General features: G+C 47.6%; 1 protein-coding gene across 1 annotated transcript in view; it reads left to right on the top strand.

Moving 5' to 3' along the window:
* The window catches only part of LOC140391337 (cytokine receptor common subunit gamma-like), a 52,157-nt gene extending 34,246 nt beyond the window's left edge, over window positions 1–17,911 (top strand). Inside the window, exons 8-9 of the mRNA XM_072475919.1 lie at window positions 4,410–4,494; window positions 17,624–17,911. Coding sequence (XP_072332020.1) covers window positions 4,410–4,494; window positions 17,624–17,911 — 373 coding nt within the window. The remainder of the gene's footprint in view (window positions 1–4,409; window positions 4,495–17,623) is intronic.
* Window positions 17,912–19,280: the final 1,369 nt, after the last annotated feature.

Raw genomic sequence — 19,280 nt, 5'->3', positions numbered from 1 at the left:
TCCTGCCACCAGCGAATGGTGCTTCTTGGAATCACGCGGCTGGGAGGCCAGAAAATGCCGCCCATTAATATTGTTGAATAACAGTGGACCTTAGCGATTTATCTGAGAGTCAGCTCGACGGAGGTACGGGGGTCAAATGGAGATTCTCTCTCACCTCACTATAATCAGAAACCAGGGTGGACTGAAAGGCATCCACCAGATGTGCTTCGTCGACTGTCCCTCGTACCATTCCACTGAGGTCTGTTCCAAAGGTTAATTTTATTCATTTGTGGGATGTGGGTGTCGCTGGTCAGGCCAGCATTTATTGCCCATCCCTAGTTGCCCTTCAGAAGGCGGTGGTGAGTTGCATTCTTGAACTGCTGCAGCCCTTCAGGTGTAGGTACACCCACTGTGCTGTTAGGGAGGGAGTTCCAGGATTTTGACCCATTGACAGTGAAGGAGCGGCGATATATTTTCAAGTTAGGATGGTGAGTGACTTGGAGGGGAACCTCTAGGTGGTGGGATTCCCAGGAATCTGTTGCTCTTGTCCTTATAAATGGTAGTAGTCGTGGGTTTGGAAGGTGCTGTCTAAGGAACCTTGGTGAGTTACTGCAGTGCATCTTGTAGATGGTACTCACGGCTGCCACTGTTTGTTGGTGCTGGATTGTTTGAATGTTTGTGGAAGGAGGAGCAATCGAGCGAGCTGCTTTGTTCTGGATGGTGTTGAGCTTCTGGAGTTTTGCTGGAGCTGTACTCATCCAGGCAAGTGGACAGTATTTCATTACACCTCTGACTTGTGCCTTGTAGATGGTGGACAGGCTTTGGGGGAGTCAGGAGATAAGTTATTTGCCGTAGAAATTCTAACCTTTGACCTGCCCTGGTAGCCACAGCATTAGTGTGGCTAGTCCAGTTCAGTTTCTGATCAATGGTAACTCCCAGGATGTTGATTGTGGAAGATTCAGCGATGGTAATGCCATTGAATGTCAAAGGGGTGATGGTTAGATCCTCCCTTGTCGGAGATGGTCATTGCCTGGCACTTGTGTGGCGCAAATATAATTTGCCACTTGTCATCCCAAGCCTGAATATTGTCCAGGTCCTGCTGCATTTGGACATGGGGACTGCTTCATTATCTGAGGAGTCGTGAATGGTGCTGAATATTGTGCAGTCATCTACAAACAACCCACTCACTTCTAACCTTATGATGGAAGGCAAGTCATTGATGAAGGAGCTGAAGATGGTTGGGCCGAGGACACTACCCTGAGGAACTCTTGCAGTGATATCCTGGAGCTGAGATGATTGTCCTCCAACCACCAGAACCATCTTCCTTTGTGCCAGGTATGACTCCAACCAGTGGACAGTTTTCCCCCGATCCCCATTGTCTCCAGTTTAGCTAGGGCTCCTTGATGCCATACTCAGTCAAAGGCTGCCTTGATGTCAATGGCAGTCACTCTCACCTCACCTCTGACATTCAGCGCTTCTGACAATGTTCGAACCAAGGCTGTAATTAGATCAGGAGCTGAGTGACCCTGGCAGGACCCAAAGTGAGCATCCATGAGCAGGTTATTGCCAAGTAAGTGCTGCTTAATAGCACTGCTGATGACTCCTTCCATCATTTTGCTGATGATGAAGAGTAGACTGATAGGGCGGTAATTGGTAGGGTTGGATTTGTCTAACCCAGCCAATTACTGAATCATTGGTGTTTTTTGTCATTTTTCAGTCATGTGTTATGGGTGTTGCTGGTAAGGTTTGCATTTATTGCCAATCTCTGACTAACCTACTGGTAAGCTGCCTTCTTGAACGGGGGCAGCTGGTGGGGTGATGGTATTCCCACAGTTGAGTTGGGAATTCCAGGATTTTGGCCCTGCCCTGATAAATAGTGATGTTTTTCCAGAGCAAGATGGTGTGTGACTCGGAGGGGAGATTGCAGGTGGTGGTGCACTCTGGCATCTGCTGCTTTGTCCTTCCAGGTGCTGGAAGTGGCAGATATGGAAGGTGCTATTAGAAGTTTCCGCATTACATTTTGTCGACGATACACACTGCTGCCATGTTGCAATTTTGATGAACGGGGCGAATGTGGTGGATGGGTCAATCAACCCAGTTGCTTTGTCCTGCATGTTGAAATTCTTGCTAAAAGACCCCTCAATTTTGTAGTATTGCGGCAGCCCACAGACACTGGTCCCTTTATCCCTCATGCCAAAGCAACTCCATTCATTTTACTCGATGCCGCAACAACAGCAACTTGCACTTGTTGAGCTCCTTTTATTTGTTTACAGACATCCCAAGATTCATGACCACGGCATCATCAGATTAAATCAGATAAAGATTGTGACTTCCCATTGACCTGAGGAGCAATCCCCAGTTGCCTCAATGCAGGAAACCAATCTAGGGATTTTTTGGGGAGATGAAGTGGAGAGGCTCTAGATTTGTTTCCAGGCCTTTGTGAAGTTAACCCATTTTGAAATGAATGGAGCGACATCTGGGCAGAAAGGAATCCTTGGATCTTCATAGCATTGTTGGAAAACCCTTGGAGGAAAAGAGACTTAATTAAAAAATATATATTTTAGGGCAGCACGGTGGCGCAGTGGGTTAGCCCTCACGGCGCCGAGGTCCCAGGTTCGATCCCGGCTCTGGGTCACTGTCCGTGTGGAGTTTGCACATTCTCCCCGTGTTTGTGTGGGTTTCGCCCCCACTACCCAAAGATGTGCAGGCTAGGTGGATTGGCCAGGCTAAATTGCCCCTTAATTGGGAAAAATTAATTGGGTACTCTAAATTTATAAAGAAATATATATATATTTTAATAATGGACAAAATATACGTCTTTACTCGTTTTGTTTTGTATCCAGGGTAAACAGGAGGAACAGAAAGTGCTGCCTTCATAACTTTGTTCCCTTTTAATGAAATGATTAATTACCTTCTTATTTAGGTATTCAAAAACCTTGATAGAAGGGCCAACAAAAAAGTTGTGGTAAAAATAACATGAAGAAAGTCTCCAGTGTGAATGTGCGCCTCAGGAGTTTAGTTCAGATGAGGTCAGGGTTTAAGTATTTTGGTAATAGCGACTCAGTTGGGTTGTACCATCTAAAGAATTTTTCCCATGTCAAAAAAATAGGAAGTGTAATTTATAACGTAGCAACATGAGGACACAGGAAACAGAGTGACTATTCAATCCTTCAAACCCATTTTGTATGTTAGCCGAGAATTTGTGCTCAAATCTCTGCCATAGGACTTGGGTGCCCAACCTTCTGACTCCAAGGCACAAGTGATGCAACCAAGCACACCTCACGAACCTAACTTTTTCAAACTTATCCCTTTAGCATTTAGCATGAGTGACTGTTCAAACCTTTTTTACACCAATGCCATTTCCAATGATTTTTTTTTAGTTGTTGGAACATTATAGCTGATGTCTCCACAATGTTTCTTCCATCTTTCCTTTACTATTTTTGAATTTGGGCCATATGTCCTGTTAAACGTTCTAATTTTAATCCCGCAAATGTTTGAATACAATTTGGGCCACGTCTCAAAATGTGCAGGTCTCAAAGAACAGGTCGAGGGTTAGGAATCCTGTGGTGAGTATCTCACCTCCTGACTCCATGAAGCTGATCCACCACCGGCAAGGCAGAAGTCAGGAGTGTAATAGAATCCTCTCCAGTTGTTCCAAAAATACTCAAAAACTTCAACACTAAAGCGGCCCACTTGATCGCTACCCCTTCCACAAAGATTCAATCACGCCACCACCGATGTACAGTGGCAGCCGTGTGTACTATCTACAAGATGCACTGGAGGAACACACCAAGGTTCCTTAGGCAGCATCTTCCAATCCCACGATCGCTCCCATCTAGAAGGACAAGGACAGCAGACACATGGTAACACCACCACCTGGAGTTTCCCCCCCAAGTCACTCACCATCCTGACTTGTTAATATTTCACTGATTCTTCACTATCATTGGGTCAAAATCCTTGAACTCCTTCCCTACCAGAACTGTGGGTGGACCTATACCTCAAGAACTGCAGCGTTTCAAAAAGTAGCTCACCACCACCTTCTCAAGGGTAACTAGGGATGGGGAATAAATGCTGCCCAAGCCAGCGACACCCACATTTCATAAATAATTTTGAAAAACTTTACCCCAAATTCAGCAGCCTTACTTATGATATCCATTGCATTTTAGATCTGAGAACTCAGACAATTGCTGCATCTGAAAGATGTACCTCTGCTGGGGTAGCACTCCCTCAGCATTGCACTGAAGTGCCAATCTAGATTTTGTACTGCCGAGTAGGGTTTGAACAGAAAACCTTCCTGCCCAGAGGTGACACATGAATAGAAATGGATCTAGTTACTTTGTTCATTTTTTCAAATGTTCTCCATATTTTAGTCCAAAGTGATGTGTCTTCCTCTGAATGTGCACTCAGTACATGTGTTTCTATACCTCCAGAGTAAGCACCTGGCTTTTCCCAGGAATACCAGACCCGAAATATCCATTTGTTGACCTCTTTGACGATTATAACGGAAACTTTCAGGTAAAATATGAAGCAATTGTTCTAAATTTTATCCTTGTGCCTTCTCTCCCACTCATTGACCCAGGCTAGGATATGATCCCATGGGAGTCCGTAACTTTCTGTACCTCATTTTAAAAAAATATTAATTTAGAGTACCCAATTCATTTTTCCAATTAAGGGGGCAACTTAGCGTGGCCAATCCACCTGCCCTGCGCATCTTTTGGGTTGTGGGGGCGAAACTCACGCAAACGCGGGGAGAATGTGCAAACTCCACACGGACAGTGACCCAGAGCCGGGATCGAACCTGGGACCTCGGCGCCGTGAGGCAGCAGGGCTAACCCACTGCGCTATCGTGCTGCCCTTTCCGTAACTCATTTAAGTGATGATTATTCATGTCCTCATCCAAACAGTGAGTGCTGTAAATCTTTTTCATTTATTATTTCATGGAATGTGGGTGTTATTACTCTTGAACTTGAATGGCTTGCTGGGCCATTGCAGAGTATAGTTGGGAGTCAAACGCATTGTTGTGGACCTTTTCTTCAATCACATTGATGTGGGTGTTGCTGGCTAAGGCCAGCATTTATGGTCTTCAATGTCCTTCAAGTCAGAGGTAAGCCAGACTAGATGAGGACAGTCGATTTCGGCGGGAGAACAGCTGGTGAGTCAGTTTCAGCGGGAGCAGTGCGGAAGTGGCTGCTGGGAGGTAAGTCTGTCCTTTAAAAGCACTTGTCTTTGCAGGGGCAGGCCAGTCGATTTCAGCGGGAGAACAGCTGGTGAGTCAGTTTGAGCGGGAGCAGTGCGGAAGTGGCTGCTGGGAGGTAAGTCTGTCCTTTAAAAGCACTTGTCTTTGCAGGGGCAGGCCAGTCGATTTCGGCGGGAGAACAGCTGGTGAGTCAGTTTCAGCGGGAGCAGTGCGGAAGTGGCTGCTGGGAGGTAAGTCTGTCCTTTAAAAGCACTTGTCTTTGCAGGGGCAGGCCAGTCGATTTCAGCGGGAGAACAGCTGGTGAGTCAGTTTGAGCGGGAGCAGTGCGGAAGTGGCTGCTGGGAGGTAAGTCTGTCCTTTAAAAGCACTTGTCTTTGCAGGGGCAGGCCAGTCGATTTCGGCGGGAGAACAGCTGGTGAGTCAGTTTGAGCGGGAGCAGTGCGGAAGTGGCTGCTGGGAGGTAAGTCTGTCCTTTAAAAGCACTTGTCTTTGCAGGGGCAGGCCAGTCGATTTCGGCGGGAGAACAGCTGGTGAGTCAGTTTCAGCGGGAGCAGTGCGGAAGTGGCTGCTGGGAGGTAAGTCTGTCCTTTAAAAGCACTTGTCTTTGCAGGGGCAGGCCAGTCGATTTCGGCGGGAGACCAGCTGGTGAGTCAGTTCCAGCGGGAGCAGTGCGGAAGTGGCTGCTGGGAGGTAAGTCTGTCCTTTAAAAGCACTTGTCTTTGCAGGGGCAGGCCAGTCGATTTCGGCGGGAGAACGGCTGGTGAGTCAGTTTCAGTGGTAGCAGTGCGGAAGTGGCTGCTGGGAGGTAAATCTGTCCTTTAAAAGCACTTGTCTTTGCAGGGGCAGGCCAGTCGATTTCGGCGGGAGAACAGCTTGTGCGTCAGTTTCAGCGGGAGCAGTGCGGAAGTGGCTGCTGGGAGGTAAGTCTGTCCTTTAAAAGCACTTGTCTTTGCAGGGGCAGGCCAGTCGAATTCGGCGGGAGAACAGCTGGTGAGTCAGTTTCAGCGGGAGCAGTGCGGAAGTGGCTGCTGGGAGGTAAGTCTGTCCTTTAAAAGCACTTGTCTTTGCAGGGGCAGGCCAGTCGATTTCGGCGGGAGAACAACTGGTGAGTCAGTTTCAGCGGGAGCAGTGCGGAAGTGGCTGCTGGGAGGTAAGTCTGTCCTTTAAAAGCACTTGTCTTTGCAGGGGCAGGCCAGTCGATTTCGGCGGGAGAACAGCTGGGGAGTCAGTTTCAGCGGGAGCAGTGCGGAAGTGGCTGCTGGGAGGTAAGTCTGTCCTTTAAAAGCACTTGTCTTTGCAGGGGCAGGCCAGTCGATTTCGGCGGGAGAACAGCTGGTGAGTCAGTTTCAGCGGGAGCAGTGCGGAAGTGGCTGCTGGGAGGTAAGTCTGTCCTTGACCTGTCCACTTGTCTTTGCAGGGGCAGGCCAGTCGATTTCGGCGGGAGTGGAGTTGGTTGGTTAGTCAATTTCAGCAGGAGCTGAGAATTTTTTTTTTTTAAATTAGTGTTTTAGGCAGGAACAGGAAGTCGACCCGCGGACGTCTGGGAAGACCCTCACCAATAAATTCTGGTGGAGAGGAAACCCGAGACACTACACGTGTAGTGTCTCCCACCCGCCCCCCTCCTCTAACCTAATAATAAAACCCATTGGTCTGAGGTAAGTACCATATTTTATTATATTATTATTATTTTTTATAAAAAATTTAATTTAGTTGTTAGCCAGATCTTGGTAGAAAGTTAGAGGAATGGCAGGGAAGGGAGTGCAATGTTCCTCCTGCAGGATGTTTGAGGTGAGGGATGCAGTTAGTGCCCCTGCTGATTTTACCTGCAGGAAGTGCTGCCATCTCCAGCTCCTCCAAGACCGAGTTAGGGAACTGGAGCTGGAGTTGGAAGAACTTCGGATCATTCGGGAGGCAGAAGGGGTCATAGATAGCAGCTTCAGGGAATTAGTTACACCAAAGATTGGAGATAGGTGGGTAACTGTAAGAGGGACTGGGAAAAAGCAGTCAGTGCAGGGATCCCCTGCGGTCGTTCCCCTGAGAAACAAGTATACCGCTTTGGATACTTGTGGGGGGGACGACTTACCAGGGGTAAGCCATGGGGTACGGGCCTCTGGCACGGAGTCTGTCCCTGTTGCTCAGAAGGGAAGGGGGGGAGAGGAGCAGAGCATTAGTAATTGGGGACTCTATAGTCAGGGGCACAAATAGGAGATTTTGTGGGAGCGTGAGAGACTCACGTTTGGTATGTTGCCTCCCAGGTGCAAGGGTACGTGATGTCTCGGATCGTGTTTTCCGGGTCCTTAGGGGGAGGGGGAGCAGCCCCAAGTCGTGGTCCACATTGGCACTAACGACATAGGTAGGAAAGGGGACAAGGATGTCAGGCAGGCTTTCAGGGAACTAGGATGGAAGCTCAGAACTAGAACAAACAGAGTTGTTATCTCTGGGTTGTTGCCCGTGCCACGTGATAGTGAGATGAGGAATAGGGAGAGAGAGCATTTAAACACGTGGCTACAGGGATGGTGCAGGCGGGAGGGATTCAGATTTCTGGATAATTGGGGCTCTTTCTGGGGAAGGTGGGACCTCTACAGACAGGATGGTCTACACCTGAACCTGAGGGGCACAAATATCCTGGGGGGGAGATTTGTTAGTGCTCTTTGGGGGGGGTTTAAACTAATGCAGCAGGGGCATGGGAACCTGGATTGTAGTTTTAGGATAAGGGAGAATGAGAGGATAGAGGTCAGGAGCACAGATTTGACGTCGCAGGAGGGGGCCAGTGTTCAGGTAGGTGGTTTGAAGTGTGTCTACTTCAATGCCAGGAGTATACAAAACAAGGTAGGGGAACTGGCAGCATGGGTTGGTACCTGGGACTTCGATGTTGTGGCCATTTCGGAGACATGGATAGAGCAGGGACAGGAATGGATGTTGCAGGTTCCGGGGTTTAGGTGTTTTAGTAAGCTCAGAGAAGGAGGCAAAAGAGGGGGAGGTGTGGCGCTGCTAGTCAAGAGCAGTATTACGGTGGCGGAGAGGATGCTAGATGGGGACTCTTCTTCCGAGGTAGTATGGGCTGAAGTTAGAAACAGGAAAGGAGAGGTTACCCTGTTGGGAGTTTTTTATAGGCCTCCTAATAGTTCTAGGGATGTAGAGGAAAGGATGGCGAAGATGATTCTGGATAAGAGCGAAAGTAACAGGGTAGTTATTATGGGAGACTTTAACTTTCCAAATATTGACTGGAAAAGATATAGTTCGAGTACAATAGATGGGTCGTTTTTTGTACAGTGTGTGCAGGAGGGTTTCTGAAACAATATGTTGACAGGCCAACAAGAGGCGAGGCCACGTTGGATTTGGTTTTGGGTAATGAACCAGGCCAGGTGTTGGATTTGGAGGTAGGAGAGCACTTTGGGGACAGTGACCACAATTCGGTGACGTTTACGTTAATGATGGAAAGGGATAAGTATACACCGCAGGGCAAGAGTTATAGCTGGGGGAAGGGCAATTATGATGCCATTAAACGTGACTTGGGGGGGATAAGGTGGAGAAGTAGGCTGCAAGTGTTGGGCACACTGGATAAGTGGGACTTGTTCAAGGATCAGCTACTGCGTGTTCTTGATAAGTATGTACCGGTCAGGCAGGGAGGAAGGCGTCGAGCGAGGGAACCGTGGTTTACCAAGGAAGTGGAATCTCTTGTTAAGAGGAAGAAGGAGGCCTATGTGAAGATGAGGTGTGAAGTTTCAGTTGGGGCGATGGATAGTTACAAGGTAGCGAGGAAGGATCTAAAGAGAGAGCTAAGACGAGCAAGGAGGGGACATGAGAAGTATTTGGCAGGAAGGATCAAGGAAAACCCAAAAGCTTTCTATAGGTATGTCAGGAATAAGCGAATGACTAGGGAAAGAGTAGGACCAGTCAAGGACAGGGATGGGAAATTGTGTGTGGAGTCTGAAGAGATAGGGGAGATGCTAAATGAATATTTTTCGTCAGTATTCACTCAGGAAAAAGATAATGTTGTGGAGGAGAATGCTGAGCCCCAGGCTAATAGAATAGATGGCATTGAGGTACGTAGGGAAGAGGGGTTGGCAATTCTGGACAGGCTTAAAATAGATAAGTCCCCGGGACCTGATGGGATTTATCCTAGGATTCTCTGGGAGGCCAGGGAAGAGATTGCTGGACCTTTGGCTTTGATTTTTATGTCATCATTGGCTACAGGAATAGTGCCAGAGGACTGGAGGACAGCAAATGTGGTCCCTTTGTTCAAAAAGGGGAGCAGAGACAACCCCGGCAACTATAGACCGGTGAGCCTCACGTCTGTAGTGGGTAAAGTCTTGGAGGGGATTATAAGAGACAAGATTTATAATCATCTAGATAGGAATAATATGATCAGGGATAGTCAGCATGGCTTTGTGAAGGGTAGGTCATGCCTCACAAACCTTATTGAGTTCTTTGAGAAAGTGACTGAACAGGTAGATGAGGGTAGAGCAGTTGATGTGGTGTATATGGATTTCAGCAAAGCGTTTGATAAGGTTCCCCACGGTAGGCTATTGCAGAAAATACGGAGGCTGGGGATTGAGGGTGATTTAGAGATGTGGATCAGAAATTGGCTAGCTGAAAGAAGACAGAGGGTGGTGGTTGATGGGAAATGTTCAGAATGAAGTACAGTCACAAGTGGAGTACCACAAGGATCTGTTCTGGGGCCGTTGCTGTTTGTCATTTTTATCAATGACCTAGAGGAAGGCGCAGAAGGGTGGGTGAGTAAATTTGCAGACGATACTAAAGTCGGTGGTGTTGTCGATAGTGTGGAAGGATGTAGCAGGTTATAGAGGGATATAGATAAGCTGCAGAGCTGGGCTGAGAGGTGGCAAATGGAGTTTAATGTAGAGAAGTGTGAGGTGATTCACTTTGGAAGGAATAACAGGAATGCGGAATATTTGGCTAATGGTAAAGTTCTTGAAAGTGTGGATGGGCAGAGGGATCTAGGTGTCCATGTACATAGATCCCTGAAAGTTGCCACCCAGGTTGATAGGGTTGTGAAGAAGGCCTATGGAGTGTTGGCCTTTATTGGTAGAGGGATTGAGTTCCGGAGTCGGGAGGTCATGTTGCAGCTGTACAGAACTCTGGTACGGCCGCATTTGGAGTATTGCGTACAGTTCTGGTCACCGCATTACAGGAAGGACGTGGAGGCTTTGGAGCGGGTGCAGAGGAGATTTACCAGGATGTTGCCTGGTATGGAGGAAAGGCTGATGGACTTGAGGTTGTTTTCGTTGGAGAGAAGAAGGCTAAGAGGAGACTTAATAGAGGCATACAAAATGATCAGGGGGCTGGATAGGGTGGACAGTGAGAGCCTTCTCCCGCGGATGGAAATGGCTGGCACGAGGGGACATAACTTTAAACTGAGGGGTAATAGATATAGGACAGAGGTCAGAGGTAGGTTCTTTACGCAAAGAGTAGCGAGGCCGTGGAATGCCCTACCTGCTACAGTAGTGAACTCGCCAACATTGAGGGCATTTAAAAGTTTATTGGATAAACATATGGATGATAATGGCATCGTGTAGGTTAGATGGCTTTTGTTTTGGTGCAACATCGTGGGCCGAAGGGCCTGTACTGCGCTGTATTGTTCTATGTTCTATGTTCTATGTAGGACAGCAGATTTCCTTCCCTAAAACCCAGATTGAATTTTGCAACAATCAATGATAGTTTCACAGTCACTGTTGCTGAGACCAATTTTTTGTTCCATATTTTATGAATTGAATTTAAAATTCACTAGTTGCCTTGGTGGGATTTGAACCAGTGTCCCCAGAGTATTAATACTAATAATAATAAGAATAACCTTTTATTGTCACAAGTATGAAATGACTGTGAACCCCTAGTCGCCACATTCCGGCGCCTGTTCAGGTAAGCTGGTACGGGAATTGAACCCTTCTGGATTGCTAGATCAGCGACATTGCGACTAAACAATTATCTGCTCTATTAAAGTCGAGAACAATATGATCACTTTACAGAAATGTTCATTGGGAAAGAGCACCTTTGTCCATCAAAGCACCCCTGTCACTATTTCTTTGAGATTAAATTAGATTAAAGGGGCTAGTTTAGCAGTTTAGCACAGTGGGCTAAACAGCTGGCTTGTAATGCAGAACAAGGCCAGCAGCGCGCGTTCAATTCCCGTACCGGCCTCCCCGAACAGGCGCCGGGATTTGGCGACTAGGGGCTTTTCACAGTAACTTCATTGAAGCCTGCTTGTGACAATAAGAGATTATTATTAAATTACAAAGAATATACAACACAGAAGCAAACTATTCCCTGCTGGTGTTTATAATCCTCACAAGCTTTTTGCATTCCATCTATCTTAGTCTTTCAGCATAGCTGAACAGGGATCAAGGCCTGAATTTTCTCTCCTGGGGCGGGAGCGGAGAGTCGTAAAAATTCTCAGCTCTGCGAACCAGACTCGGAAGCAAATGCCCCAGATACTCAAACCTTCGCTCAGTGTGTTCACGGCAGTCGTGTTTGCTACCCCCGGAAACAGTTCAGAAGTAGCACAGGAGGTGGCCTCAGTGACCCAGTACTTTTCCCCATCTGTAAAAAACATCCTAATAAACAGCCCTGTAGCCTTCACTACCTCAGACCACCTCACATACCCCACTCTCAGTTCTCTATGCCTCATCCATGCCAACACATGCCATTCCTCTGACCCCTGATACACTCCATGCCAACTCATGCCATTCCTCTGACCCCTGATACACTCCATGCCAACTCATGCCTTCACATCAACCTCTAATGGCCCTTTCTATCCCCTAAATAAACATATGTCAACCCGTGATCCCAACCACCGGCATTTGCCCTTACATCCAACATGCCTACTGATCCAGTATCCACCAAGGGCCCATGCTGGGAGGAAATAAAATAATGTTCCAAATGTGTATTGATGAATTTGTTGTCAAAAACACTCTTCATTCATTTGTTTTCACAGTCCCACATCAGGGGCGAAATTCTCCGGTATCGGCGTGATTTCTGCCGACTGGCTCCCAAAATGGCGCAAATCAGTCGGGCATCGCACCGCCCCAAAGGTGTGGAATGCTCCGCATCTTTGGGGGCCGAGCCCCAACCTTAAGGGGCTAGGCCCGCGCCGGATGAATTTCCGCCCCGCCAGCTGGCGGGAAAGGCCTTTGGTGGCCCGCCAGCTGGCGCGGAAATGACATCTCCGGGCTGCGCATGAGCGGGAGCGTTAGCGGCCGCTGACGGCATTCCCGCGCATGCGCAGTGGAGAGAGTCTCTTCTGCCTCCGCCATAGTGGAGACTGTGGTGAAGGCGGAAGGGAAAGAGTGCCCCCACGGCACAGGCCCGCCCGCGGATCGGTGGGCCCCGATCGCGGGCCAGGCCACCGTGGGGGCACCCACCAGGGCCAGATCACCCCGCGCGCCCCCAGGACCCCGGAGCCCGCCCGCGCCGCCTTGTCCCGCCGGTAAGGTAGGTGGTTTAATTTACGCCGGCGGGACAGGCATTTTAGTGGCGGGACTTCGGCCCATTCGGGCCGGAGAATCGCGGGGGGGGCCCGCCAACCGACGCGGCGCGATTCCCGCCCCCGCCGAATATCCGGTGGTGGAGAATTCGGCAACCGGCGGGGGCGGGATTCACGCCAGCCCCCGGCGATTCTCCGACCCAGCAGGGGTCGGAGAATCTCGCCCCAGATATTTTATAACCATTTGGAGCTGTTGATCAAGCTTAACTGATAGGCACCCCATTATGAATCAGTTATGCTGCACAAATACTATAATGATAATCTTCAGAGTTAGATCAGCAGACACAGTGAAATAGCAAGCACTTACATTTTTTAACCAGAAGACATAAAATACATTGAAGGGCAGGGGATTTAAATCTTTGCCAGTTCCAATTAGCTTTGACAACTCCCTTGATAGTTTGACAGTTCCTTTGATAGTTCCTGTGACAACTCCATTGACAGCCTGACAGTTCTAATGAGTTTATCTTTTTATGCACATTCATGTCTACTTTTAAAAATCCCAAAGGGCACCTTACCCCTTTAAAAGCTGCCCCAGGACCTATGCAAAAGGGTGTTCTCCCTCTCCAAAGAACTCTGGCGACTTTAGAATTTCTGCTGGTAAGTCTAAGGTGCACAAGTTGTGTTTTAGACATTCCAGTAGTGAAAATCTGATCTGACTGAAGCTGCTGCACTTTAACATGTGCAGTTGCCTCCATGAACCATGGGCAGGCAAACAACAGCTGCCCTTCTTTCCGCCGCCCCCAGTGAAAATGGCGGGTGCCAGGTCCGTGGATGGGACTTTCAGAATGGGGGCTCCTGAACCACTCTGGACAAGCTGGAGGTTCCCTCCAACTTTAGGAAAATTCAAGCCAAAGAGGGGAAAGAACATAGCTGTATCTAAATACAAGGATAGAGAATTTTACATTTCCGGCACTGGGAGATCGAGAGTCAATGTAGGGCAATGGGGCGATTGCCTATCACTTCGATGAGCAGGTTTAGTGCATGATAAAATATGAATAGCAAAATCTGGATGAGCAAAGTTCCATAAAAAGATGAAGGATGGTGATCTGGTCAGGAGAGCTCTGGAGTAGTTGAATGTGGAGGTGATAAAGACATGGATGAAAAGTTCAGCAACAAATGAACTGAGATTGGGTCCCAGGCAGAAATCATTATGATAAGAAGTAGGTTGTTCCTTTGATTCATGGATTATGTGGTCAACGTTCTAGAACAAATGGGATATTGAAGCAATGCCTGGTTCATGATGTCCAGGGATGTGCGCGGTAATGGAGTAGCAATGATATCAGACTCATGACAAGGCTGAAGATGGCCTTGTTCTTACTAATATTAAGCTGGAGCAGATCCTAGCCCATTCATGACTGGATATTGGACGTGTAGTCTTACAACAGGGGCAGTGGGGAGATTGAGAGAGAGGTAGTGAAGCAGTAGAGCTGGATGTTACTTGCATTTCTGTGGTCATTGTCAGCAAGGGGTGTGCAAATAAGAAAGATTTAGGTGCCAAGGATAGATACTTGGGGGACTTTGGGCAAAGGGGATCAAATAATATAGGGGGAAGGTGGGATCACGCTATTGAGTTGGATGGTCAGCCATGATCAGAATGAATGGTGGAGCAGGTTCGAAGGGCCGAATGGCCTCCTCGTGCACCTACCTCCTATGTTTCTATGTCTCCTTATGTAAACCGTGCAGACGTGGGAAAAGTAGAATAACACGGTGAGCCTTTTGTAGGATAAATCAGGTTAGACTACCTGATGTGAAGGTCATCTGTAGGGGAGGACAAATTGGACAATATACTCAATGACTAGCCCTCCAAATGTTCCAATTGTTTTTAATGACAAGGAAAATCATGAATCAGATTATTTTCTCTGACTGCTGTTACCGTCCTATCAGTGACTAATAACATTTAACATTTATCAAATGTGTGGGAGTGAATTAAAGGTGACAGCACAGAAATATTGGGCGCGATTTAATGGAAATGAGACAGAGTCCCGTGTCGGATACATTTAGCTGGGTGTTTCCCAGCTTGCCGCATCGAGAATGACGCTGCTATTAAACGAGACTCTGCTTCATTTCTGGACCTTGGCAGGGAAAGCCCCACTGAGGCCATACACTGAGGCCACACTTAGTTCAATTTCCTGCATTAATGAGCTCTGCGCCCCAGAGCAGGAAGAGATGAGGGCATCATTTTTTAATGGTAGCCCAATGTTTTTTTAAATTCATTCATGGGATGAGGGTGTCGCTGGCCGGGCCAGCATTTATTGACCATCCCTGAAGGATTTTGAGAGTCACCCACATTGCTGTGGATCTGGAGTCACATGTAGGCCAGGCTGGGTAAGGATGGCAGATTCCCTTCCCTGAAGAGCATTAGTGAATCAGATGGGTTTTCCAACAATCGACAATGGTCATCATTGGGCTTTTCATTCAATATTTTTTATGGAATTCAAATTTCACCATCTGCCGTGGTGGGATTTGAACCCAGGTCCCCAGAGCATTATCCAGGGTCTCTGGATTACTAATCCAGTAACAATACCATGACGCCACTGCCTCCTCTCTAGATCGCACCCCCCTCCCTGCCCCACCATGGCCTCCAGACCCCCCCCTCAGCCCCAACCACCAATTAGGGGGTCATCGAACGCCTCGCACGCCACCTCATCAGGGCGGGGCAATCACGTGCTCGATCCCCGGAATGGGCATTGTGCCACATGGGCAACTTGGCACTGCCAGCCTGGTGCCTGGGCAGTGCCCCTGTCAGCCTTGCAGTGCCACCTGGACACCCTGGAATTTCCAGGGTGGTACTACCAAGGTGCCCGGCTGGAATGCCATGGTGCCCAGGTGGCATCAACAGTACCAGGGTATCACCCTGCCCATTGCCCCACCACCCAGGGGCCCCCAATCACCTGGGAGACCCTCCCTCCCAAGACTAACTGCTCACCTGAATATGCAAATCTGGAACCTGCCCTCAATGGGCGGTACCAGATCGCGACGCCTTGCGAGATCTCGTTATATTTCCGAGGCGTGACAAGACCAGTGAATCTCGAAAGGGGCCTCTTGTCGCGTTCCGATTCGGGCGTGATGAGGTCGATAGATTGCGCTCCCTATAGCTCTTTTTATAAAATTTGTAGGGAGCTGCAATATATCCCTGGAGATACAAACTGAGAAAGTATTGTTTTCCATATTAGTGTACGGACGCGCATTTAAAATTACACTGTCTGTTATTTTAAGTGAGTAGACGACTTTAAAGTAACTGCAGTATAAGCTGTTAAAGCAGTTGGGAAATGTCATATGAACATGTTAAGCATTTGTACCTCATTATCTCACACATCGATTTCTAGGCAACAGCTTCTACATTATATGCTCATCCAAATTGCCCACACTACCAGGCTCATAAAGCTCTTCAAGCCAGTTTCTGCGTGATATCAATGTCACTGAATACAAAAATTAGCTAATAGGCTTCCTCCTGATACTTCAGGAGGTAAATGTACCACTTGGTGTGTGGACTGCGAGCAGGATGGCCACATGTTCTGTTCCTCGGGGTGACTGTTCTCAGCAAGCTGGTCGCGGCTATGTGTCAGTAACAAGCATTACAATTGCTGCAAGTGTTTCGAGGTGACAAAGAGAGAAAACGCTCATCCAGGATTTTGACAAATTGGCTGAGTGCATGTGTTTACTGAATGCAGCACAGAAGGAGGCCATTCAGCCCATCTTGTCCATGCCAGCCTGAGAACACACAGATGCCTTTTCCAATCCCACCTTCCTGCACCCGGTCCATAGCTCTGTAGCTTACAGCACTTAAGGTGCAGATCCAGATACCTTTTAAAAAGAGTTTAGGGTCTCTGCCTCCACCACCAACTTGGGCAGCGAATTCCAGACTCCCACTACCCTCTGCGTAAAAAAGTTCTTTCTGAAGCTAACTTTGCACTACTTACAGTTAGCCATGCAAATAAGAAATATACACAATTTAAGTGGCTCCACACCAGATAATTATTAAATTTATTAAATCAGAGTAAAACAAACATATCATTGGACTGACACAAGATTTACTTTACAGCGAGGCGTTAAATAATATTCAGAGGCAGCATGGTAGCATTGTGGATAGCACAATTACTTCACAGCTCCAGGGTCCCAGGTTCGATTCCGACTTGGGTCACTGTCTGTGTGGAGTCTGCACACCCTCCCCATGTGAGCGTGGGGATTCCTCCGGGTGCTCCGGTTTCCTCCCACAGTCCAAAGATGTGCAGGTTAGGTGGATTGGCCATGATAAATTGCCCTTTGTGTCCAAAATTGCCCTTAGTGTTGGGAGGGGTTACTGGGTTATGGGGATAGGGTGGAGGTGTGGACCTTGGGTAGAGTGCTCTTTCCAAGAGCCGGTGCAGATTCGATGGGCCGAATGGCCTCCTTCTGCGCTGTAAATTCTATGAAAATATCCTTTCCAAAGTCCCAATTAAAGTGAGTGACTTACGGCGGCACGGTAGCACAAAGGGCGGCACGGTAGCACTGTGGTTAGCACTGTTGCTTCACAGCGCCAGGGTCCCAGGTTCGATTGTGGGCAGTGACCTGCTTGGGTCACTGTCGGTGAGGAGTCTGAACGTTCTCCCGGTGTCTGCGTGGGTTCCCTCCCGGTGCACCGGTTTCCTCCCACAAGTCCCGAAAGACGTGCTGTTAGGTAATTTGGACATTCTGAATTCTCCCTCTGTGTACCCGAACAGCCGCCGGAGTGTGGCGACTCGGTGATCCTCACAGTCACGTCATTGCAGTGTTAATGTAAGCCTACTTGTGACAATAATAAAGATTGTTGTTATTGTTAGACAAATTGAGCTATCTAACTTTTATCAGGTGCTGTTAAAGCGGATGGGACTGTAGCAAATACTGTGATTTTGTTCTTGTTTCGTACCTTAACGTGACTAAACTACCATGAGAATGACTTAAAATATAAATGTGTATTCTTGCAAAAGGAATGGATTGGCGTGTCTAAATATCTGGACATAAATTCGGCATCGGAGTGTATTCCAACTGAATGCCAAATTGAAGAGGAACCAGTGAGGCTGAAGATTGAGCACGAGGATCCTCAGCAGCCTCCGATAGACAAGATTGAGAGAAGTGATTCAGTCCCGGAGAGCATTAATGGGGAGAATGAAAAGTCTGTTGAGGATGTTCCAAATTCACAATCCCCAGTTCATGAGACTGCCGCTATTGACATGTCCAAGCTCATCATGGACAAAAACATGTACGTAAGACTATGAATAACAAGTTCAAGGACGCAGCTCTGCGAATGTTAAGATACAAGATGGGCGTCAAGGGGAAAACAAAAAGACAATCTCCAAACTCAGTATTGATAGCAACATTTGTAAAAGTAATGCTTGTAAAAATACCGACTGCTGGTGAAATTGGAGTACCTCCGAGGAACGTCACGGGTTCGCAGCCAGATTAGACTACCCAAACTGCAGCAACTTGTATTTACAGGACAACTTTAATGTAGCAAAACATCCCACAGCAGTTTATAGGATCAATAAAATTTGACACCGAGACACAGAAAGAGACATTGGACAGGTCACCATAATAGCTTTGTCAAAGATGTAAGCTTTGCAGAGGAGTGAGGGATGGAACTACAGAGAACATTTGGGAGAGAATTCCAGAGCTAACAGCATGTTGTTGTTTCTCTTCGCATAAGAAGGCAGATGCTCATCTGTTCCCATAGCAAGGATTTTCCTGCAACAGGTCACTGGCCTGTCGCCAGAGGCTTATAGCTTGAGGGGCCGCCACTCCACATCACACATGGCTGACCAGGAGTCTATCCCACTTTTACCACCTGCTTTTGGAGTATTGGAAGGATTTTGCAGGTTGATACCCAACATATTTGGCTGTGTTCTGGGGTGAGTCGAGAACCGTGAGTTTCAGACTCCGAAGCAAGAGCACTAGCCCCTGCGCCACAGGACCACATGGCCTGGCCGCTGATGTTAAAGTGATGAAACTCGGGGATGTGCAAGAGACCAGAATTGAAGGAGCACAGAAAGCTCATGGGATTGTAGGGCTAGAGGCGATTACAGAGATAGGGAAGGACATAATATTAAAATAAAGCTTCACCTGATAAAAAAATCTGTTTTAAAAAACGCATAAATGTTTTTCTTTAATTTAGCGCACCCAATTCATTTTTTCCAATTAAGGGGAGATTTAGCATGGCCAATCCACTGAGCTTGCACATTTTTGGGTTGTGGGGGCGAAACCCACGCAAACATGGAGAGAATGTGCAAACTCCACACGGACAGTGACCCAGAGCCGGGATTGAACCTGGGACCTCAGCGCCGTGAGGCAGCAGGGCTAACCCACTGCGCCACCTTAAAAAATATATTTTTGATCATCTTACATGAAATTAGAGATGATAGAGGAGAGAAAGAATACTTTTTTGCATTACACAAAACTGTCTGTTGATTTCGACATTAGTATTGAATGGACAGTGATGTATATAACTCAGTCAGTTCATGTATGAAACCTCATTTCAAGATAACTGCATCAAAATGTAGGTGCGGCAAATGTGACGAGCCAAACAATTAAATAAACTGATGTTCTTCATGTTACTCTTCGTGGTGTTATTGTGTAAGTTTGTTAATGGCC

The sequence above is a fragment of the Scyliorhinus torazame genome, chromosome 15 (genome assembly GCF_047496885.1).
Source record: "Scyliorhinus torazame isolate Kashiwa2021f chromosome 15, sScyTor2.1, whole genome shotgun sequence".
In the NCBI taxonomy this organism is placed as follows: domain Eukaryota; kingdom Metazoa; phylum Chordata; class Chondrichthyes; order Carcharhiniformes; family Scyliorhinidae; genus Scyliorhinus; species Scyliorhinus torazame.
This window is presented reverse-complemented; position numbering and strand designations above follow the sequence as displayed.